Here is a 23,185-nt window from a genome sequence, read left to right as displayed (position 1 = left end):
ATGTTATGGGTGGAGGTATGTTTTGTCTGCTGGCTTCTGATTGAGAGCAGGTGATGCATGTTTCACTGCCAGTTCTTGTTAAGAAGGAATTTGTGGGGATGGTTGTGGTCTCGCCTCAGTCTGCCCGGGGCTCAGTTAGAGGGGGAACAACCCAACAGAGCTCTGTGCCATTTCACCTGGAACTTGTGTATTTAGTATTGTGTATCTTCTATTTTTGGGCCCTGTGCTGAGGGAAAGAATTCTCTCCAATATGAACCAGATGTCAAAGCTGAAAAATAAAGAGGAAGAAAGAGGAGAGAACCCACGCTGCTGCCAGCCGAGGCAGAAGTAAATGAACCCCTTAATAAGATTAAAGGGCTAAATGGGTTCACACACACACACACATTCTTTCTTTTCACAGTGCTTTGATCTGGTGGTCTGACCTTTGATTAATCAACATACACCCACCAATCAGCAGCTGATTATATTAGTGAGACACGATGCAAATGCAGAAAAGAATCAAACAAAAGTCAATTCTTCTCTTCTCTTCTCTTCTCTCTCTTCTCTTCTCTTCTCTTCTCTTCTCTTCTCTTCTCTTCTCTTCTCTTCTCTCTCCTCTCTTCTCTTCTCTTCTCTTCTCTCTCTTCTCTTCTCTTCTCTTCTCTTCTTCTCTTCTCTTCTCTTCTCTTCTCTTCTCTTCTCTTCTCTTCTCTCTCCTCTCTTCTCTTCTCTTCTCTCTCTTCTCTTCTCTTCTCTTCTCTTCTCTTCTCTCTCTTCTCTTCTCTTCTCTTCTCTTCTCTCTCTCTCTCTTCTCTTCTCTTCTCTTCTCTTCTCTTCTCTTCTCTTCTCTTCTCTTCTCTTCTCTTCTCTTCTCTTCTCTTCTCTTCTCTTCTCTTCTCTTCTCTTCTCTTCTCTTCTCTCTCTTCTCTTCTCTTCTCTTCTCTTCTCTTCTCTTCTCTTCTCTCTCTTCTCTTCTCTTCTCTATAATATCAAGATCAGTTTACATCGAGAGCCTTCAATGAGGCGTATCTAATGTTGTTGTGCTTTGCTGTGCTGATAATGTGTAGATGCTGTACTCTGAACATTTTCTGAAACTTTCTGTTCGTCCTGTCTCTGATCTGATGTCCTGATCCTGAGGATGAGCTGTAGCTGGATATAAAACAGCCTTTGTGTGCTTTTCCTCTCAAACAGAGCCCCAGAACAATCCTCCAAAGATGCTGTGTGGAGATGCCGGCTGGGCCGCCGGGCTGGTCTGTATCATGGTGTTAGGAGCGATGGGACACCCTGCAGGGGAGGACACGTCCACAGTCATTCCTCCGAAACAGGACAACATGAGCAAGACGTGGTATTCAACTGATGCAGCGAAGGTGAGGAAGCCATGAGGCTGATGTTTGATTTTAACTGTGGTCTTACAGTACAGTGTGTGTGCAGCATCACGTACGTCGGTCCCAGTCCCTGTCTGCTGGGGAGCAGGGTTTTATCCTGAGGAGGAAACAAATAGTGCTGAAGTCTCTCAACAAGCTGGGAGTCACATGTTCACAGGTAGAAATGAGAATGATCCGTTATTCTTTCTTTCTCTCTTGATATCAGGACACAGTGCAACTCCTCTTCTGTCCCTCCTGTTTCTGCTACAACCACGTTCCCTTTTCCCTTTTCTATCCAGTATTCGGTTCCTCACATCGCAGTCTTGGGGTCAGGTGGGGGTCAGAGGGCCATCGTGAGCCTGGTGGGTTCCCTCTATCAGATGAAGAAAGAAGGTCTGCTCGATGCCGTGCTCTACCTGGGAGGAGTTTCTGGCTCTGCCATGTAATCACTTCCTGATTCATATATATATATATTTGATCCACCTTCTGCACGGCTGACTCCCATACAGGGTCCGGAGCCTATTCCGTGCAATGTACGACCTGTTTAAGGTTGTATGCATTTAGAATACCCAGGTAACCTAACATGCAAGTCATTGCCATGTGGGAGAAGCTAGGGTATCTGGAGGAAACGTGCACCACCGCCACCATGCCACTTTATCTTGATCCTGTTAAAGATACAGAGAAGAACTTTGCCTCCCTCTTCTGACAGTGAGAGGAACAACGTGAACAAGGCTGTGTAGATAATGATAATAATGATAATGATTTTATTTATGTAGAGCATCAGACACCGGCTGGGTTTCTCCAAAGAGGAAAATCTGATGCGTCTACTTGCATCATTTCCTTGGTGCCATTCATTGCATCATTGCTGTTGCACAATTAAAACACGCTGCTGACCTGCATGATGCACATGCATGGAGTCTACATTCAGGCACAGCCAAGATCTAAAACTCCAACACACTGTGAAATACCAAGAGGTTTCACATGAAAGTAGTGATTGTATCAACAAGCACCAGCTAGTTAATACTGACAGAAGGATGTAAACATGCAGGCAGGTTCATTAAAGACACAAGAGTCTTTAACTCTCTGTCCCTCTCAGGTCCATGGGCTCCCTGTACAGTGACCCACAGTGGAATGCCAACATGGACGCCACAGTGTCCAGGCTGTCAGGTCCTAAAGTCGAGCTGAGTGAGGTGATGGACTGGCTGGACAGGAGGGTAAAAGAGGAGCACTTCTCTCTGAGTGATATCTGGGGAGCACTGACCTCTGCTGCCATCATGAAACAGGTGAATGTTGGTGGTGGACTCAGTTCAAGACCGACGCTGAGCGAAGCTGAACTGACCTCTTCATTTCTTTCCAGCTGGACAAGCGTCGCCTCTCTGAGGATGGCGGGTACATCATGAATCCTTATCCCATCTACAACGCAGTGAACAAAAATTGTTTGACTAATGGCTCCCAAAAAAGTACTAAACACACACACAACTACACAACTAACTGAAAATGAAGCTATTCTAAGTGTGCTTCTTTGTCTCAGGTAAATGGTTTGAGATCACTCCCCATGAGTCCGGCTTCACAGAGCTTGGCCTCTTCATCAACACGGCTTATCTGGGCAGCAGAACCCCCAATGTGGAGAAAGATGAAAGTCCAGAGATGGACCTAGTCAGGCTGCAAGGTGGGACCAGTCCGTTTGCATGTTGCAAACCACCAGGGGGCAGATGTTTGGACCTCACTTTTGAGGAGCTGTCATGTTGTCCATCTTTATATGCAGTCTATGGGTGCTTTGTTTTGCAGGTATCATGGGCAGCATGTTGGCGTGTGAAGAGGACGTGGGGAAGTATATGTTCGACTGGCTTAGAGGTAGAAATATGAACCTGTCTATAAAATATGTGTCCTGATGGTGGCTGTTCTTTGTACATGTTAATGATTGTTTTCCTCCATAGTGCAGCAGCGGCTCAGCACCTATGAGGACTGTGACATGCCTTTCTGCCGCCCTGTTTGGTATCTAACGGAGCTGATCAGAAAAAACACAAAGAATTTCTCTGGTTTAGAATTTCTGGACAAACTGCAGAAAACTCTGAAAGGTACACATGGTGGTGACATGTTAATGGGAACTTTACACATCTAGAAAATGACTCAAAAATACGCTTACAGAACGGCTGAAAGTCAACCCTACTGAGACATTTGAAAAGAAGTGCACAGAACAACCAGTCCTCAAGCAGTGGCTTCAGAGGCTGATGCCCTCCTTACAGAAGTGGACCCAGAGTCCGGATGAAGGACCCAGCAAAAACAACGGTCAGTGTCAGAATGACATTTCCTTTGCTGCAACCTGTTTCTACCACAACATCTTCCGATTGTGTGCTTTGTGGCCTTCCTCCGGTTAGCATGTGGTGATAATGGGAGTTTAAGCATGCTGTCATTTGTTGTTTACTGAGGTTTTTGTACAAACCAGAGGCAGCAGTCTGTTGTTAAGCACCCCGCTAACCAAAGACAGCTGGAACAGGAAGCTAGGTGCAGGAGGAAGTATTCCTTCTCAACAGGTTAAAAGTAAAAAGTAAAAACAAGGAGCTTATGGCCACAGCAGGTTACACAAGTTATCAGACACGTTAATGCCGTCGCACTAAGTGCAGGTTGCAGTTTGCTTTTAACTTCTGGCCTTTTGACTTTAGGCTCGATGCTAACATATGAAGCAGTCATATCTGTGATATCTTACAGCTCTGTAATAATGATCTGTCTTTTTCTAGCCACTTTGTTGATCAATAAACTGATCTCTCTGATTGTGAACTGGGAATGGGGAACCACAGAAAACTTCCTGTACCAGGACTCAGGTCTGAGCTTCAAGCTTCTATTATTCACAACACTGTTTGTTGTTGATGTTAAATTGTGCTTGTGTTGCTGGAAGATCCCACAGTGCCGGCCTGCATTAGACTTAAAGAGCGGCTGCAGCTGATAGACGCTGGTGTGATGCTCAACATTCCCTTTGCTCCTTTCCTGGGAGAGAAGAGGGACACGGACCTGCTCATTGTTCTGGACTACGGTGCTGCTGACACCTTCGAGGTAACATCTGTGGATCTGTCTGTCAGTGAAGCTCCAGGAGCCACTAATGTGACTTAGAAATCCTCCACACAGGATCTACTGACTGCTAGAGACTACGCCACCAAGCTGAACAAACCTTTCCCAGAGATAGAAGAGAAAGTCCTGGAGGAGAAGGACTGGCCGAGGGACATCTATGTGTTCAGGGGCGAAGCCAAGGAACCGACCATTGTCTACATGCCACTCTTCAACAGAGAGAACTGCAGAGGTCTGTCACAAAAACACAGTTACCTGTCCAACACGTTCATGATGATCATCGTGGTGCCGTTCTGGTTCAGATGCAGAGGAGCTCAGAGCAAAGAGGGAGGAGTTCACCACCTTACAGCCCAGCTACAGCAAGGAGAAGATCCACGCTCTGTTGGAGATAGCAAAGGCGAACATCAAGAACAGCCAGGACACTCTGCTGAGGGAGGTGAAGACGGCCGCTCTCCGCCGACCCTTCAGGAGACACAGCGGCCACACTGTATGAACCGCACATGGAGAAATATGTCGACGCACTTTCTTGAATATGTAAATGAACTATGTTTCCTTTCTGTTCTCTCCTTGTATCATTTCCTGCTCCCTTAACTCCTCCTTCCTTCTCTTTTCACAATCTCATTCGATCCTTTTTCTTTCATCCTTCGCTTATTTCCTCCTCCAAAACTCTGCAGATGTCTTAAAATATGGATTATATGTATATTAGTGTTAAAATGTTCAGATTCTTCTTACATTCTTGTAATTTGGGTGTAGTAACATGAATGAACCAGGAGATGTCTCTCTATGTACAGGATGGTTGATTCAGATGTGACGGCAATAATAATAATAATAAAATTAAAATACATTAAATTATTATTATAGATTTAAATCTTGACCAATGGTTATCTTTTTTATTTTTATTTAACATTAACGACTAAAATTCTCCTTGAGTTAAAGGAATAGTTCACCATTCTAGGAGCTACTCACCAAGACTGAGAGGAGGAAACTCTCAAGTAAATTGATTCATCTAGGTAAGGTGGTTAAGTTCTCCCTCCAACAGCATAAACCTAATACAAGACCCAAGGGGTTAATAAGGGCTGTTATAAATATTGTGTATCACTTTTGTGTCCCTGTGCATTCATCGGGTGCTTTGTTGTATTTTGTAGCCATTAAGAAAATGACTGTGGCGTGGTCAGCTCACACTGTGATTCAAAATCCTTCAAAGGTAGATCATGATGCAGAGACTTCAGAAGCAGCCATGATGAAAACCAACATCTGGCTTCATTCTAAAAAAGGATGTGAAGCAGAGCAGTCCATGAATAATAAGAACATGTCATTTGTAGAGAAGGTTTCTGACTGACAGTCCTGAACACTCTCCAGGATGTAGGCAGGTCGTTCTTTTCAACAATCAAGACCAGAACCTCACAGGATTAAACACATGATGCAAACCCCCGGCAAGCCTCGTCCACAGAGCAGCAGGTCGCAGGTAAGAAAAGCATCTCTGAAGAGGATGTATGAAAACAAACGTCAAGCTCTTCTCATGATGGAAATTTCCTTCTCCGGTCACTGAACAGAGCACCTGCTGAAAACTGCACTTTTTAGAGGTCCATGAAATGCAGTCATGGATTTTTAGTATAAATCCAGCTGTGAAATGTTCGGGTGCATATTTTTATCATCCGAAATAAAATGGTGAGGCCAAAACATCTTGATTGCCCCCTGGTGGCTGGCTGCAGTATAGGTCATAACCCCACCTCCTGCATGTTAGTGGAAGGTCCACATACTCAAATAAAATGTTCCCAGCAACGGCCTGAGGCTTGTTAGCTAGTTCATCAGTTAACTGTTCGTTTGGTTGGATATGCTCATATTTAATTTACTAAAGGTCCAGCCTCCACAAAAACGTGAGGGAGCGCTGTGCTCCATGTATGGGCTAAACTGACACCATCAGTCCATCAGTACCAGTTCCAGCTCCTGAACTACAGATTCTGGTTCTTCTTCCAGCATTGCCCATTAAGGAGATAGTTTGGCCTCACGTTTGGACAATAGGTGGAGCTGGAGCCACATTGTCCATCCTGTCTGTGTGTTCGCCTAGTGGCATCCAAGGAGCTTCATGTACCCGCATGTTGTGCTCAGTTTTTGCTGCTTTGGGGTCAATAATAAATAACCCGTCTCTGGGTCGTGTTAGCAACCACATGTTAGCAAGCCTTGATTCCTTCAGCTACAGTCCTCAGCATGCTGCGTTCAGACTCTAGGCGCTGGAGTAAACCACTGAGTCCTGAGCCAGTGGCTGTTTTTACATTTTAGCAGCTCAGTATGTTACAGGTCAGCACACACACACACACAGACACACAGACAGACACACACACAGACACACACACACACACTCACACAGACACACACACACACAGACACACACGCAGACACACACACACACACACACACAGACACGCACACAGACACACACACACACACTCACACAGACACGCAGACACACACACACACACACACAGACACACACACAGACACACACACAGACACACACAGACACACACACACAGACACACACACACAGACACAGACACACACACAGACACACACACAGACACACACACACACAGACACATACAGACACGCAGACACACACACACACACACACACAGACACACATACAGACACACACACAGACACACACAGACACACACACACAGACACAGACACACACACAGACACACACACAGACACACACACACACAGACACACACACACACACAGACACATACAGACACACATACAGACACACACACAGACACACACACAGACACACACACAGACACACACACACACACACAGACACACACAGACACACACACAGACACAGACACACACACACACAGACACATACAGACACACATACAGACACACAGACACACACACAGACACACACACAGACAGACACACACACAGACACACACACATACACAGACACACACACAGACACTGACACACAGACACACACACAGACACAGACACACACACACACACACAGACACACACACACACAGACACACACACACAGACACACACACAGACACACACACACACACAGACACACACACACAGACACACACACACACAGACACACACACACAGACACACACAGACACACACACACACAGACACACACACACAGACACACACAGACACACACACAGACACACACACACACAGACACACACACACACACACACAGACAGACACACAGACACACACACCTTAGGAGTCATGCTGTCTCATGTCACGGGCGGCAGTGGTTAGTCAGTCTTGGTTATCCAGTAACTGGACGGTTGGTGGTTGGAACCCTGCTCCTCCCTACTCATTGTGTCATTGTTGGGCGATGCACTTCACCCACATTGCCCCAGCACACTCACTGTCTGAATGTGTATGAATGAACCGGCAGTGGCCGGAGAGGTCGTAGCCATGTGCTTGGAGTGCTATAAGACCAATGGGTTATTGTTATTATGTATGTTGTTGCCTCTTCCTCTTCTTTTCCATCTGTCTCCTTCTGTCACTTGGTTTTCTCTCTCTCCTCTGTCAGAGTTTTTAACACTGCTCGGATCACATTTTCAGTTTCTGTCATTGTTTCCAACGCAGTGTTCTGCAGTCTTCTATTTTATCTCGACTAGAACAGCTTCACTGAAAGGACGTTCAGACATATTACAGATAACATCCACGCCTGTTTGATGTTCTGAGATCTTTATTTAAGTGTTAAACACGTGAAGATATGAACAGCTGATAATGATGATCAGGGCCGCTGACCGTGCACGGACGCGGTTGTCATTCATCGACCGGCGAGTTAACGGCGTCACCAACCCACCGACAGCGATGAATGTGAACCGGAATCCAGCACTGGGAGATGACTGACACATGTGAGGAAGAAGCCAGACAGATGCATTGTGGGTAAGTGACCTTCAGACTCCATGCTATTTTCTTACATTTTACACATTTTATTATGTGAAAATGCCGAACTGGTTCAACGCTGCTTTGATCACACAATATTGATCACAATACTTAGTTAGCAGTTAGCAAGGTTAGCGTCGATGATGAACATGATGCAGTGGATCCCAGCTTTTGTCAGAGGTAGATAAAGTAGCATGAAGCCACAATAACAGTAAGAAAATACATGCTAATGCTAACTTATCTCTTTTCATTCTGCACATTTCCATAGCTGCTGTTTTGCCTTAAGTAACAAGTGAGGCAACCACAAAATGTAGCAGCTAGCATTAGCTCCGTCGATAGCAGGTTAAATGTTGCTTATACCTTAATTTAACAGAGAAAGCTACAAGTCTATATATATTTGTACACATGAATATTTAACAAATGTTCCGTTTCATTTCTGTGTCAGTAAAGGCCATGGTTTCATTATACAGAGAGATGCAGAGGGCTCTGCCAGTGTGCGTTTCACACTGTTGTGAGCTCAAGCGTTAGGGTACACTCAACACTCGATGGTTTCCTCTGAGTCACAAACTCACCGACAGCGTTGAATGTTCCCTGAGACTTGAAAAACTGGAGCTGACAGCGAGCTAACAAACAGCAAGTCCTCCTCCGGTGCTACAAGGAGTGGACAGCCGTGACAGGACGGACTCAGGAGGACGCTAAACGAGAAGAGACAAGAGCTCTGCAGGTGCACACACACATTTTAACCAGCGGACCGCTTCAGGCATCTTCAGCAAGAATTGGAATTATCTTGTTCACATTCCTCAGTATTGTTGTAAATTTGCAGTGATTGGTTTCTTGTTAAATCTTTTCTTATAAACATTCAGGATCTGAAGGGTTCAGTTTTTAATTTAGTACCATATCAGAACAGGAAGACCAAATCCATCTGAGAGTGGACAAACAGTGCTGGGGCAGCTCAGCCTCATTACTGCACTAAGTGATTTTAATTTGACTGCGAGTCTCACAACAACTGAGGGTTATTTTTAGGACTTATTAAAGCACACGGCCATTTTATTCAGCACGCTGGCTGTAAGTCAAACACACTTACCTGGTTTTATGAGACATTGTTTCATACAGGTGTATCTGAAACACACACAAAAGAAATTAGGTTAGTTCATGTTTTCTTTAACTGGATGTGATGATGAATCTGTTGCATGAGTTCATTATTTAGAACCACAACTAAACATGAGGAAAGGCCCCAGGACACAGGGAGCAGGATGCAGAGTGAACAAAGCTTTCCACAAAAACAACAAGCCAGAAAACGAGCTAAAGTGTGAATAGAGCTTCATAATCCTGCAAGTCTGTAAAAATTAGCTGCGATTTACAGGTGGCGCTCTACAGCAGCTTGTGTTTATTTTACAATTATTTGTTCAAACTGAACTGCAATAAAAAAGCCTTTATTAATTATTAACCCTCTAATGGATGCTGATCGGTCAATTGAGATTATGCCAGACCGGAACTCAAATTAAAAACTTGTATCTAATTGTACTTATATATTGTTTTCAAAGACAACGGCCACTTTTTAACTTTACCAAACAACTGCTGTTGATTTTGCTCAGGAGCGCCCCCTATGAACCAGGATCTGACTGAGCTCCAGGTAAGTGCAGAAACAGGTGGAAACAGCACAAAGACAGGAAGTAACGGCATCCAGAGCACGTGGCGACAGTGATTATAATATAAAAATAATAAGGAGCGTTGGTAAACCTCCAGTCTGGGACTGCTGCTACTGGGTGTGATGGAGGAGCAGCGAGGGAGGCGGGAGTCAGGGGCGAGCAAAGAGAATGAGGGTGGGTGGTAGGAGGGGGGCTGTCTGGGTGAGAGGAGTGTTGATTGATTCCAGGCTCAGTATTTTCCAGACAGGCTGAATGGTAAAGGTCAAAGGTCGGCCGCTCTTGTTTCCTATGAAAGAGAGGCTGTGTGTGTGTGTCTGTGCGTGTCAGCTCATGTGCAGTGGCAAACATGAATGTGGGTGTTTGCTTAACATTGTCCAAAAAGCTTTGACAGTTTGTGCAGATTTTTAGAAGATTCAAAGCCGATCAAGAGGATTTATGAAGCTGTGTGACTGAGGGAACATCAGTGTTCATGCTACGCTCAGCCTTTCCTGGAACTTCACTGACAATAGTTAAGTGTATTTACTTTATTGTTTTTACTATCATTCAGATTATGTAAATATTGTGTTTTCTGCCATTGTCTCCTAGAGGGAGGAGCTGCCCTCGCCTCCTCTCCAACCTGCTGACCGCAGCTCCTTTCACTGAACCTCGAGCAGCATCTTTCTGTGAATGCTCAGAACCACAGACACGGCTGAAAAACGCCGGGTTAAACACGTCTGCTGCTTTTTCACTGGAGTTTGGAACTGATGCACATGAGCAGCGGACAGTGCAGGTGGGTGGGAGTGTTGCTCAAGGGCACCAGGGGAAAAAAAAGCTAAAAATAGCCACAGCCACTGCTGCTGCTGCTGTTTGTGTGTGTGTCTGTGTGTGTTGCACATAACCACCCCGCACCGACACGGTGATGACAATGTGCACGCAAACAATACACAAGCCTGCACACACTTACACACACGACACATGCATGCGTACACTATCACACCGTGTTCGCCTTGCATGTGCTGCACAGGCTCCTTCCTGCACGTCCATGTTCATGCATGGCTGCGTGTGAGTGTGTCTGAATGAGAAGACAGATTGTGGCGAGGTAAAGAAAAAGAAAAGGGGGGGAAGGGCAGAGAGAGAGAGAGACGCGGAGCGAGGGGGGGCGAGTGACTGTGTGGGGGCGAGCGACTGGGTGAGTCGGTGAGTGAGTGGCGCTCGAGCCTCCTTCCCTCCCTTCCTTCTTTCGATCACTATCCCACTCACTCACCCCCTCCCCCACTTGGGACTTGAACCCATGACCCCCCGGTGAATGAGTTCAAGGGAGGCACCACCATTACTTTGGAAACCTCCAGTCAGTGTGTGTGTGAGAGAGAGAGAGAGAGAGAGTGCGGCGTGAGTTGCCATTTGTGTTGTTTATTTTTGTGATTTTTAAAAATGTTTGTAGTCTGAATGTGAGAGAGAGAGAGCTCTGTTCACTGTGTGTGTTTACAGATAGACTGTGTGTGTTTAAAGGCAGATTTCTAATGGGAGGCTTCAATTAAAGCCTGTGTGTGTGTGTGTGTGTGTGTGTGTGTGTGTGTGTGTGTGTGTGTGTGTGTGGTGACTTCATGAAAGAGGCTGATTTAACATCAGCTGAGGTTACTGACGTGTGTAAAATAGATTTAATATGAGGCAAACACTTTAAACTAATTTAGATCTCTGTGGTGTGTGTGTGTGTGTGTGTGTGTGTGTGTGTGTGTGTGTGTGTGTGTGTGTGTGTGTGTGTGTGTGTTATAGTAGACAGAGTTACAGTGGAGTCGACTGGTGTGTGTAAATATTTAAACAGCCAAAAGAGGAGGTTTTTCAATGGGAGGAGACTTCACAAGGTCAGCATGATAAATTAATATCAATATATGTGTGTGTGTGTGTTTCCAAATGAGTGTGTGTGTGTGTCTGTGTGTGTGTGATGTCAAAGGTAATGGGAATGGTGATGGCCCTTCCCCCCCGGCTCATTGCTGGGTATGTGACCGAGTCAGCATCTCAATACCTGGCCCAGACTGGATCAATACTTTAATCTAATTGTCATTCACTTCCACTGGGACAGCCGGACATGCAGACACACACACACACCACAACACATTCAACATGCATGTTGTGACTGTCTACACACACACTGCTGCAAAAAATACATGCACTTGTTCAAAAAAAAGAACACATTGTCTCTCTCTCACACACACAGACACACACAGACACACACAGGAGAAATCATGAATGAAAATCTCCATTGTGTGGCGCCTGGCTGCTGTGTTAGCATGCAGCTGTTGTCCTTTACTACGTCCACCTCCATGCACAGCTCGGCTCTCTCTCCCTGCCTCTCTGGGCGTTCCTCCTCCGTTGCATCATGCGTGCACATCAGTGTAGGCAAACATCCGCTGACACACTGTCACATTCATGTCTGCTGGCAGCAGCCTCTCCCACACACTGACAATGGAAAGTAGATGTCCGGGCTGCTTCTGGGATCAGAGCCTGGCTGCATGCAACCCAGAATGAAAAGGAACACACAAAAAGGCAAGAAATGGAACGGACTTACCCTCTTCATCATGCTGCTCTTCTTCTTCAGCAGCAGCAGTGTCTCTGTCCTTTCTCTGCATTCCTCTGTCTCTGTTCCTGCTTCCTCACCCCTCCCATTGAACCAACTCTCTCTCTCTCATCCTCTGTTCTTTCACCAAATCCCTACTCTTCCTCTCCTTCCTCCCTTTTTCCTGTTCCTCTTCCTCCCTGTGTGTCGTTTCGTCCTCTCTGGTGTCTTCTTCCTGCTGCTTTGAACTGCAGACTGTCTGGCGAGAGAGAGAGAGAGAGACTGAGGAGCAGTGGGAAGTGCAAACCAGGACACACACACACACACACACACACACACACCCAGCCTCTGTCAGTTTGAATGAATATTGTGCACACTCGGCTTGTTGTCTCTCCTCCCCCCTCGCTTTCTCTCTCCCTCCTTTCCACTCTCTGTCTACACCCCTCCTCCACTCCTCTCCCTCTTGCATCGCCTTCCTTTGCTATCTCCTCCCTCCCTCCAAACATGTTCACACTCCAAGGCTGACTGACATTATAGAGCTGCACTTACTGACACCCACCGTCCCCAAACACACACACTTGGTCCCAGACAGTTAACCCTTTGCATGCAGCTGCAAAGCTCCCGTCTGTGTATCTGACAAAATGAATAATATGGATTCATATTTTTATTTTATGTAAAGTTCATGAGCTGCACCTGAGCCACATTCAGCACTTTGATTTCAGCTCAAACGTCAGAAAACCTGTTGAAGTCTTATCATGTGACTTTGTTATCATCTCAGATTGTAGACAAACAAAATCTCTGAAACTGATTCGCTCTGGCAAAATGTTACGTTTCACTACAATCATACAGGAATATTTTTAAAATGACCTGTAAAAAGTAAGTCATGGATTTCTTTGGATGCATGCGAGTATGTGAAAATGCCAAACCTATCATGAAAAGTTACCATTACATTTCATACTTTATGAATGTATTTATTGGTGAATTTAACAAATCTGAAATGGATTTTCTGATAAAAGGATTTGCATTTTACAAACCAAGTATTTGTTCACCGATGTTCACTGTAAAATGTTGATGATGCCGTCATCACTGTGAGCTTCAGCTCCAACAGCACCACCGAACCACTGCACTCATTTCCATTTACCGTGTACTCTTCCTTTACCCTCCTCCAACTTCCACACCTCATACTCCCCCTCTCCCCCTCATCCTTAGTTACATATTGATTAGGTCGCTCAGTACATGTGTGCGTGTCATTGTGTGTAGATTGCGTGTATACGTGCCTGGTCCTGCTGTGGTCAATGAGGTCAACATGGTGGCCAGACATCCATCCCCACCCCCTTCACTTTTGTTGTTCTTTCCCTCTGCCTTCTCCATCACCTCCGGCTCTCAGGGGTTATTGAGTGTAGACGAGGTAGAGGAAGCGTAGAGCGACAGCATCAGGATTCCCGATGAAAGCCAGCCAGTCAGATCGTAGCCGGCACCACGTCTGCATCTTGACATGTTCATATGGATAGAAGCTACATCTTAACTGCCTTAGTGTTGAGTTGTAATCATTTTAATTTGCAGGAACCACCCAAATCCCCAAATCTCCTCACAGAAAAGTCAACAGTCAAGTTTCCAAACAATTAGGTGGCAGGAAATTAAAGGAGCTCTAAGGTTCAATTAGAAACGTACAAAGAGGCATGTGTGGAATGCTGCAGATTCTTCTTTGATCACTGTCAGGTGATGTGTGTCTTGTCTTCGCACTGAAAAAAAAAGCAGCATGTTTTGCAAACACCACCTGACAGTGACCGCCCTCACTGACCCCTTGGGCCGACAGACTCTGCTGTCTGAGTGGAGGAGGGGGCAGGATGGATGGGAGCGCAGGGGTCGATAGAGGCCATAAGGCAAAGATGGAGGGTGATGCAGACAGAGGACGGTCGAAGGATGCAACACAAGATGGGAGGGGGTAGACACCAGAAAAGATCAGAACTGACCAATATTCAGCCTCTTACACAGCTTCTCCTAGAATGTTGTGGTAAAAACCTCGAAGAGCCAAACCTTCCACTCAGCACCTTCAAGCACCGATGGATCTGTTCACTAATCTGGAGCCAGCTAAAGTCTGATGATGTTCAACACACACTAGAAGAGCTTCTCTTGAAATAAGAAATGGATGCTTTGCCAATATTTTTTCAAACATTTAGCATAAAATTGAGAAAAGGATTTGATGAAACATGGACCGCACGTCCTGTACATTTGTATTTGTCAAATATCGGATTAGTTCCTATGACACCTCCTTCTCTTTTGCACCATTACCTTCTGAATGAATGTCCGAACCGATAATGTTATTAGGCTAAATAAAGGTTAACATTAGACCTGCTGACAGCGGCTAGCAGGAATAACATCGGTGTGTCAGTTGCACCAGTGCCATGGCTTCATCGTTCACATGTGAGGGTCTGCGTGACGGTTTCACCTCTATGCTGTGAGAAACGACGTTTAACAGGTCATGGAAGCTGTGTAATTACTGTGTAAAGGAATCTGCTTAAAACAGCCAGTTTACACTAATGAACACTCTTCTAATTCAGCCGGGTGAGCGGCGGCACTTCATTCAATACACTTTAGGTTAGAGGGAAGGCACACTGCACCGTGAGGAGACAGGACAAACAGAATGTCCATCATTTAATAATATCGCTGTGAACGCAGAGACTTGAACTAATAGTCATGTAATGTATTGTCTTTACCAATGCAGCTGTCATGCAGCTCAAGGCGTCTCACCATGGAGGCTACATTTTTAGTTTTTTTGCCCTAGGCTGCCCCTGGTGGCACAATCCAAACACAGCATGTCAGCTGATCAATAGAAACAAGGTAACTATTGAAACCACAGACTGGCCTCTGACCTGTGACTTCCTCCATGTCATCAGATCGCCCGTACCACTGAGTCACACTAGCAACATCGTGGGCCACCTTTGACCCCATTATGGTGTCATCTCCTTCTTCTTGTGGCTCAGGTTATCAGTGCGAAGAGACACGTACCGTTTGCCATTAGTCTGACCAGCTTCATATCTGAAACACCCTGAATCTCTGACTGACAATCTCTTAACAGTGAAGGATGACGGCCTGCATGTTATAGGAGACAAACAAGATTTATTGACACACGCTTTAAGTGAATTGCAAAATAAAAGCTGTTACAGTCCTGAATCCAGAATGTGTTTGCGCTGCTGTGTGTGATGTGATGTCCTGAACAGCCTAAGCCTGAGCCTGTTTCTCCACCACAGGCTGTGATTGGCTCTCTTCTTTGTTCACCACCTTTGTTTCTTTCTCCTCGTCCTCCACAGTCAGCGGTAACAAGGACTCGTTGTGCAGCCTCTCGTTCCTTTCCACCTCCTGAATGCTGGGTGGTGATGTTACCTGCATGTATGCTGGCAAGTGCTTAAATTCTTCATTGTTCACATCATAGTCCTTCATCCTTGAGTCCAGCACCCACCAGCGGCCAACAAATCCAATGTCTAATATCCGCTGAGGGAGTTCCCTCCAAGGTACTGACAGATTGGAGCACTGGGCTTCATACAGCATGGTGTCAGGGTCGTAGTCGGTTCGATACATCACCGAGAGCACCCCCAGGCTGGCGTGTCGGAGACGACCCTCGTTGCGAAGCTTCACCAGAGTCTGGATGTGGCCATCAGATGTGCCACTGCGGATCCATGGGGACAGAAGGCACAGCTGGTTGGAGCGTTCCAGCAGGTCAGCCTCAAACGACATGCGGTCGGGTTTGGAGTAGAAGCAGGCTAAGACCCCACCCAGTAACGTCCCATACACTGAGGCTTTGAGCGGCTTCTCCCAGGCACCAACGACCATCTCTCTGCATGCCTCCTTGTAGTCAGAGACCAGGCTGCGGCACCACACACCTGCACACAACAGGAGAAGGCTGGGTTTATGGGCCATTGATAAAAACGCATAGAAAGGTTTCTGATGTTGAAGGGGGGCGTGTAGTGTGGAGTGCAGTGGTTAACAACAACCTAACCTAACCCTAACTCCTCCTACATGGTGTTTGGAAAGTTGCTGTCAACGGTAAAAAGCAGATTCAGTACATGTTGGTTTTTACCACCGATAGCATGTTAGCAGGAAATAGCATATTTGTTTATTTGCCAATGTTTGCCAGGGTATAAAGAGCATGCTTAAACTTATCTTTACCTTATTTTATATTTCTAACCTGTTTTTTGTGGCTGGATTGCCTGAATGAAAGCAATTTCCCCTGGGATCAATAAAGTATTTCTGATTCTGAAGTTTGCAGCAATGCTATGGGTTAGAAGAATAGGAAATGAACATCTACACCTTCTGATGTGGGGTAATATTTTAAGTTACACCGGATATTTGAGTAATAACACAGCTGTGACCAACATCTCTTATTTTCTTTCGAGCTAACGCTGGAGTGTTGCTGTAACCTTACACTAGCTAGCTAGCTAACGTGTACGAGTCGAGCAGTTTCTCACCGGCTTTACTGCTTTTCAGCCTCTCCCAGCGGCTGCTGGGGCCCGGGGCAGCCGGCGCCTCCGCCGCAGCACAGAACATCCTCCTCGCCACACGCCACGAAGCCATTTCGACTAATGTTATTCACTACGGCGGTCACCTTCAAGCACAACTGGCATCCCGGCGGCTGTCAGGCAAGGAACTCACATGGAACCAAAATGGCGGCTGTTGCGTTGTTCGGCCTTTGGTCTTCCGACAGGCGGCTTTTCTTTGCAGAGGTTCCGCTTTTCTCATCTAGGCATGAAAAGCAAACTAAAATATGAATAAAATGAAGAAACAAACAAAATGGAGAATTGTGACGTAATTTGTATTGAAAAATATATTATGCATGACAATCATTAGACGGTATTTATATTTTCAAGAAGAACATGTTCACGTGACAGCTTTGTTTACGTGGTGACGTGTACCGGAAGACGTTCTGAGCTTGACAGCAGTAGCAGCAGTTGCGCTGGCTATGAGAGCCAGGCTTTAGTAGCATATTGTTATTATTTTATACCAGCTTGTTAATCGTACGCACACACTATTGTTTATTGTTGTGTTAGCTTATATCAGACGTCCTAACAAATGTAAAACTACGGTGCGAGTGCGCGTGTTAGCTTGGTAGCGTTAGCCGTCTGCTCTGTGGCCGCTGTCCTCATCATCATCAGGGACATCCTGCTTCGGACAGGTAGATTGTTTAAATACACGCTTTCTGGTTAACAATGTTGGGTAGTTTCTAAATTGATTTGAGGACTTATAACGTTACGCTGAAGCTGTGAAGCTCTGGACAGTGTATCCAATGTGTTTCCTGCTTAGTAAATGAATGGAATCGTCTTTTACGTTGGGAGATGTGATGGGAACTTTTTGTTTCCCTCAGGTCTTCCATGAGGGTGCTGTTTGTCCGCGGAAGCAATGGCCAGTCCAAATGATCTACAATTTCAAGGTAACATCAAAGCAGCAGATCTTTTTATTAGTATTATTCCACTTCCTGTGGAACTTCCTTTCCCCGTATGTTAGATTAAGATTAAGAAACCTTTATTAGTCCCACAATGGGGAAATTGCATTTTTGCAACGGCATACAGACAGCAAGGGATAAATTAGGAAAAAGATATATACAATATAAAATAGGCTACCAATAAAAGATATATACATTATAAACAGTTTACATATTTAACAGTTATTGCACAGGTGAGTGGAGGTAGAAATGGTTTATAAACTGTACATAGTGCAACTAAATAAATAACAGTAAAATAAAAGCACACTGTGGTGTGTGAGTATTGCTCCTATCAGAAGTGTTTATTATAGAGTCTGACAGCAGCAGGAAGGAAAGACCTTCTGTATCTCTCCTTCACACACCGAGGGTGGAGCAGTCTGCCACTGAAGCTGCTCTGCAGGGCTGACAGGGTGTCCTGCAGGGGGTGGGACTCATTGTCCAGCATGGATGTTAGTTTTGCCAGGACCCTCCTGTCACCCACCTCCTGCACTGAGTCCAGAGAGCAGCCCAGGACAGAGCTGGACTTCCTGATGACTCTGTCCAGCTTCTTCCTCTCCCTCTCAGTGATGCTGCTGTTCCAGCAGACCACACCATACATGATGACCGATGCCACCACAGAGTCATAAAAGGTCTTCAGGAGTGCCCCTTTCACTCCAAAAGACCGCAGTCTCCTCAGCAGGTAGAGCCTGCTCTGGCCCTTCCTGTACAGTGCGTCTGTGTTGTGAGTCCAGTCCAGTTTGTTGTTGAGGTGAACACCCAGGTATTTGTAAGAGTACATACATAAGAGTTACATACATACATACATAAAGACATACATAAAGACATAAATACATGCATTGTTTCTTTTTCTTTTTTTTTTTAACTGTGTTTCAAGATAATCCACAAAGTTTCAGGCTCCCTGATTCGATGTTTAGGCGACATCTGCTGGCCAAATATTGGAATCGCACCTTAGTGTATGTAGTAGGGGTGGAACGGTTCACTAAATCCACGGTTCGGTTTGTATCACGGTTCTGAGGTCACGGTTTTCGGTTCGGTTCGATTCACATTGTTGAGGTTTTTTCTACTTTTAACACTCTGGAAATACCAGATGAGCATAAAATACAGGCTAATTATCCAACATTCAACACTTTTATGAATCAGGTCAGTGTTTCCATCATTATATCAGGTCAAGTCATTTCTTTTTCATTTCTATATAGCACCAGATCATAACAGAAGCCATTTAAGACCCTTTCCTATAGAACAGGTCTACACCTGGTTCTTTAACAAACTGAACAGCTCATGTTATTGATCTTATTTGCAGCATGTCATTTCTGTCTGCTGTCTGTGCACAGAGGCCCGATGTGCGTACAAAGACAGACACACACCGTCAGACAGAGAACGTGTGTTGCTTTGTCCACCGTTGCTCATTACATGCTAGTTGGATAGACTGAACTCTATGACTACGCTAGGTTAAGCTAACAGTGCTGATGTCCGTGGTTTTATTTTATTTTTGCCATTGAAATGTGCTGTTTACATCCCGCTCTGTAACCATGACGGGACCAGCAGCAGCTTTGCCCACGGTTGGATGCAGAGTGCTGAGGTCTCTGCTCCGCCTGCAGCTGAACCTGCTGCATGAAGCTACAGAGACTGACCGGCTGTGAGTGTTTTGAGGCGGGGGAGGAGCTCACGGCCGCTGCTTGTCGAGGACAGTAGCTGACGGCAGAATGATTTCACGTCAGTCTCCAAACGTCACCAGAGAGTCACTAGTTGCTTTTGATTAAAAAAAAAAAAGGTTTGGAAAGCACCAAATGTAGTGAGAGAGACGCCCAGTTGCCAACACTCGTCTCCATGCTGTGGTAAAAACGCCTCCCTGTATTACTTGAAGTGCATGTCCAGAACCGAACAGAACACGCGCCCCGAACCGAAACATGTGTACTGAACGGTTCAGATTTTTTTCCTGAACCGTCCCACCCCTAGTATGTAGAGGTGCAGACGCAGTACTTACCTGCTGCTTCTGCTTTTGTGTCTGCAGAGTTTGAGGAAGCAGCAGAGCTGCTGTCTGCAGATCCAGGGGCCTCCACACTCAGCATGTCTGCCTCAAACACCCCGAACACAGCTGCAGGAGGAGAGGATGTAAAATTAGACCTATCAGAGGACGAGGAGGGTCAGGAAGAGAGTTCAGAGGTAATGCATCAAGATAAGTCTATCGTTTTGATTGGACAGCAGCTGAAAGGTGTCTGTGCTTCCAGCTCCTAGGAGGACAGAAACCAACTAGTGGCTTCTGGACGTTTGAGTATTATCAGTCTTTCTTCAATGTGGACACAGTGCAGGTAAGACCCACCACGCCCTGTCCACAAATACACAGCGTGGCTGCTGTTTGACAGGCTGTACTGGTACTTCTGTTAAAGTGCTTATCGTGTGTTGCAGGTGCTGGATAGAGTTAAGGGATCAGTGATGCCGTTACCTGGAAGAAACTTTGTTAAACACCACCTTAGGAGTAACCCAGATCTGTACGGTGAGCCACAACAGACATTCTTTGTTCAACGATTAGATTTGAAGTTAAGGTTTAACTGCTCATACAGTGCATTATGTAATCACACTAAAAACCGAAGTTTAATTGAGTGAAGAGGGTGGACTGAAGCGTTAACTCCTGATTTCCAGTCATAGTAATGTACAGGTATGTGTTTGTATAGGTCCGTTCTGGATTTGTGTGACTCTGGTGTTCTCAGTAGCCATCAGCGGAAACTTGTCCTCCTTCCTAAGTCAGATGGGAGACCCAGCCTACCACTACAGACCACAGTTCCACAGAGGTGATTTCTGCTCACACTCCCTGATCAAGTGGAATCAGTCCGTTACTATAGCTTCATCCTTTTCTCTGGCACAATGACAGTGACGATAGCGGCAGTCGTAATCTTCGTGTACGCCTGGCTGGTGCCGATCGGTTTGTGGGGTTTCCTGACGTGGAGACAAGGGACCGAGAGGCAGGTTGGAGGCTACTCATTCCTGGAGACTGTGTGCGTTTATGGCTACTCCCTCTTCATCTACATCCCCACATCTGTGAGTACATGCACCAAACATACGCTTCTGTTATGTTTATACAGTCTATCGTTAGTTTGATTTTTTTCCATCGAGTTAAAGCCACACATGCCTGCTTAGATGGCCGCTCTATAGATTTGTCCATTTAGCCCGTTTGTTTAGTCTGACTGTCATCACCAGGTTCTATGGATCATACCCTTTGAGTGGCTGCGCTGGACATTGATCCTGGTTGCCATGGTGATCTCAGGCTCAGTCCTGGTCCTCACCTTTTGGCCTGTCGTCCGTGACGACACCAAGGTGATGGCTGTGGCCACGGTAGCGACCATCGTGGTTCTGCACACGCTCCTGGCAATCGGCTGTAAGGTGAGTGAGCCGTTGGGACACCTTCACCAAAAAAATATTCGACCTCGATACTGACTCACTCTGTCCATCGTTTCAGCTGTACTTTTTTCAGACGGCTATCCATGTACCTTCACCCGTGACTACGCCTCCCCCGGCTCACATCACACTGGCCACCACAGCTCACTGACCAATACAAAGGAAGAGATGTGTGTGTGTGTGGAATCAGTCTTACAGCTGGCGAGCCCGTGTTGCTGTATGATCTGTAGTAAGCTTCTTTGATGGGAGCGCTGGGACTGTGTGTGCAGTTTAGTTTGTCCTGAAGTGATTCTACTGTGACTGAAGTAGCACTTGTTTAATTAATTCCTACTGTGACCTTTCACTATGTGGGGCTTCAAAATGGCTTCCTTGGCACTGTGATCTCCATCATATTAAGAATTAATCATAAATAAGAAAATCTGAAGCTTGCTGCTGCTTTACATCCTGTCAACGTGTTCCCATGTTCAGCCAGCTTCAATCACATGTGGTAGAAAGAAGCCGTTTTAGCCTGTGCTGCTGTTTAAATGAATGAAGACTGGAGGACTGGCACCACATCACTTACAGAATGACTTCAGCTGCTGTGTATTGTAAAGAGAGAAAATGGTTTATGTCTACAGAGCTACCTGTATTTATTTCCTGCTGTGACACTGTCGAGGGTTTTTGTTAATAAACTTAGAACCTTACTCCTCATCGTTCGTCAGTGTCTGTAGCATTTTCTGTCCTTACTTAAAGGCAGAAAACCTGAAGCCAAGAAAGCCAAACATTACTTTTAAGATAAACTTTGACAACTACAGACATCACTCAGCTACTCGTCTGCAAACTGACATATACATGAAATATACAGACTTGAGACCTATGTGGCTTAGAGCCATCAGGACTTCAGTCTAATGAGCTTCATATGTGTTCAGACTTGGCCTAATCTCACTTCACCAGATATTTGATGCGAGGACAGACTTAAGAGTTCTTTTGACTTGGTGTGTACTTGAGCGTCTGATCTGAGGTTTCAATCGGACTCGTTTCATCCGATTAAAGACATCACCCTGGCTGGTTTTAACCTACATGACTTAACCGAGCTGCGTCAGCTTTGTCTCCGTCTAGATTATGAATTCTTTGCTCGACACTTGTGCCCATCTGTCATCCAGAGCCAAACAAGAGGAGGCTTCTGCTGACTCAGTGAGACTCGTGATCATCCTAACTCCTACAACAAATGAGTCAGAGGAGCCTTCCCACTTCAAGAGAAAAAATAAATCATCCATTGCTGACAAACACAGGAACACAGGGCGTGAATCACTTCAGACCTGAAGGAGGCAGAATCATAGGAAGGCTGGTAACCTGGCTCATTAGAAAAGTACGTTGCTTGAACCTGTGGCTGAGAGGTCAGTGCAAAAAGGTTACGCATGGCTGCACTATCAACATCTCCTCTCATCTTAAATACCTCAAGCTGCTGTTTGTAGAACCCTAACATTTGAACATCCCACCTACTAACCGTTTACAACACCTTGGTGACTTCTTCAGTCATCTCTGCTGTGTTCTCAAGACGCTGATCAAAACCCAAGGAGTCCTCCTCAAGTTCAGAAATGAAGCCCTGATCTTGATTTACTTACCAGGCTCGTTCTTTTGGAGTGAAGGCTCATATGGTGAGAATTAGCCAAATTCAAAACACATCCTGAATTGTTGATGAAGATTCTCAGTCATCCAGGTCATCATACGTAGAGAAGATTGAAGCAAGGCGTCTGGATCCAAGCAGCTTCATCAGTTCTGATGAAGCTGCTTGGATGAGCAGTGAAACGTCTTC

General features: G+C 45.6%; 3 protein-coding genes across 4 annotated transcripts; 2 read left to right on the top strand and 1 right to left on the bottom strand.

Annotated features, from left to right (window-relative positions):
* Nucleotides 1–5: 5 nt before the first annotated feature.
* LOC114431194 (cytosolic phospholipase A2 gamma-like) lies at nucleotides 6–4,899 on the top strand. Its single transcript, XM_028398796.1, has 14 exons — nucleotides 6–15; nucleotides 1,171–1,346; nucleotides 1,411–1,521; nucleotides 1,643–1,785; nucleotides 2,440–2,626; nucleotides 2,701–2,803; nucleotides 2,875–3,012; nucleotides 3,132–3,197; nucleotides 3,281–3,421; nucleotides 3,492–3,632; nucleotides 4,082–4,165; nucleotides 4,240–4,394; nucleotides 4,467–4,638; nucleotides 4,709–4,899. The coding sequence occupies exons 1-14, from the start codon at nucleotides 6–8 to the stop codon at nucleotides 4,897–4,899; spliced, it is 1,818 nt and encodes a 605-aa protein (XP_028254597.1).
* A 10,771-nt stretch (nucleotides 4,900–15,670) lies between these two features.
* Nucleotides 15,671–17,127, bottom strand: LOC114431218 (mitochondrial import inner membrane translocase subunit Tim29-like). The gene is made up of 2 exons (XM_028398826.1): nucleotides 16,988–17,127; nucleotides 15,671–16,402 (listed from the first exon to the last, which is right to left on the bottom strand). Exons 1-2 carry the CDS (start codon nucleotides 17,091–17,093, stop codon nucleotides 15,744–15,746), a joined length of 765 nt encoding a protein of 254 aa, XP_028254627.1. The 5' UTR covers nucleotides 17,094–17,127; the 3' UTR covers nucleotides 15,671–15,743.
* Nucleotides 17,025–22,080, top strand: LOC114431217 (protein YIPF1-like). Of its 2 annotated transcripts, none has more exons than XM_028398825.1 (9): nucleotides 17,025–17,158; nucleotides 17,881–17,946; nucleotides 20,009–20,160; nucleotides 20,226–20,306; nucleotides 20,404–20,491; nucleotides 20,670–20,786; nucleotides 20,867–21,033; nucleotides 21,193–21,375; nucleotides 21,452–22,080. In XM_028398825.1, exons 2-9 carry the CDS (start codon nucleotides 17,916–17,918, stop codon nucleotides 21,539–21,541), a joined length of 909 nt encoding a protein of 302 aa, XP_028254626.1. In that variant the 5' UTR covers nucleotides 17,025–17,158; nucleotides 17,881–17,915; the 3' UTR covers nucleotides 21,542–22,080. The 2 variants fall into 2 exon arrangements, with proteins under 2 accessions (XP_028254626.1, XP_028254624.1); XM_028398823.1 differs by lacking the exon at nucleotides 17,025–17,158 and adding an exon at nucleotides 17,431–17,691.
* Nucleotides 22,081–23,185: the final 1,105 nt, after the last annotated feature.

Source organism: Parambassis ranga, unplaced genomic scaffold (assembly GCF_900634625.1).
Source record: "Parambassis ranga unplaced genomic scaffold, fParRan2.1 scaffold_61_arrow_ctg1, whole genome shotgun sequence".
In the NCBI taxonomy this organism is placed as follows: Eukaryota; Metazoa; Chordata; class Actinopteri; family Ambassidae; genus Parambassis; species Parambassis ranga.
The sequence above is the reverse complement of the archived record's forward strand: the minus strand, read 5'-3'. Positions and strand labels throughout refer to the sequence as shown.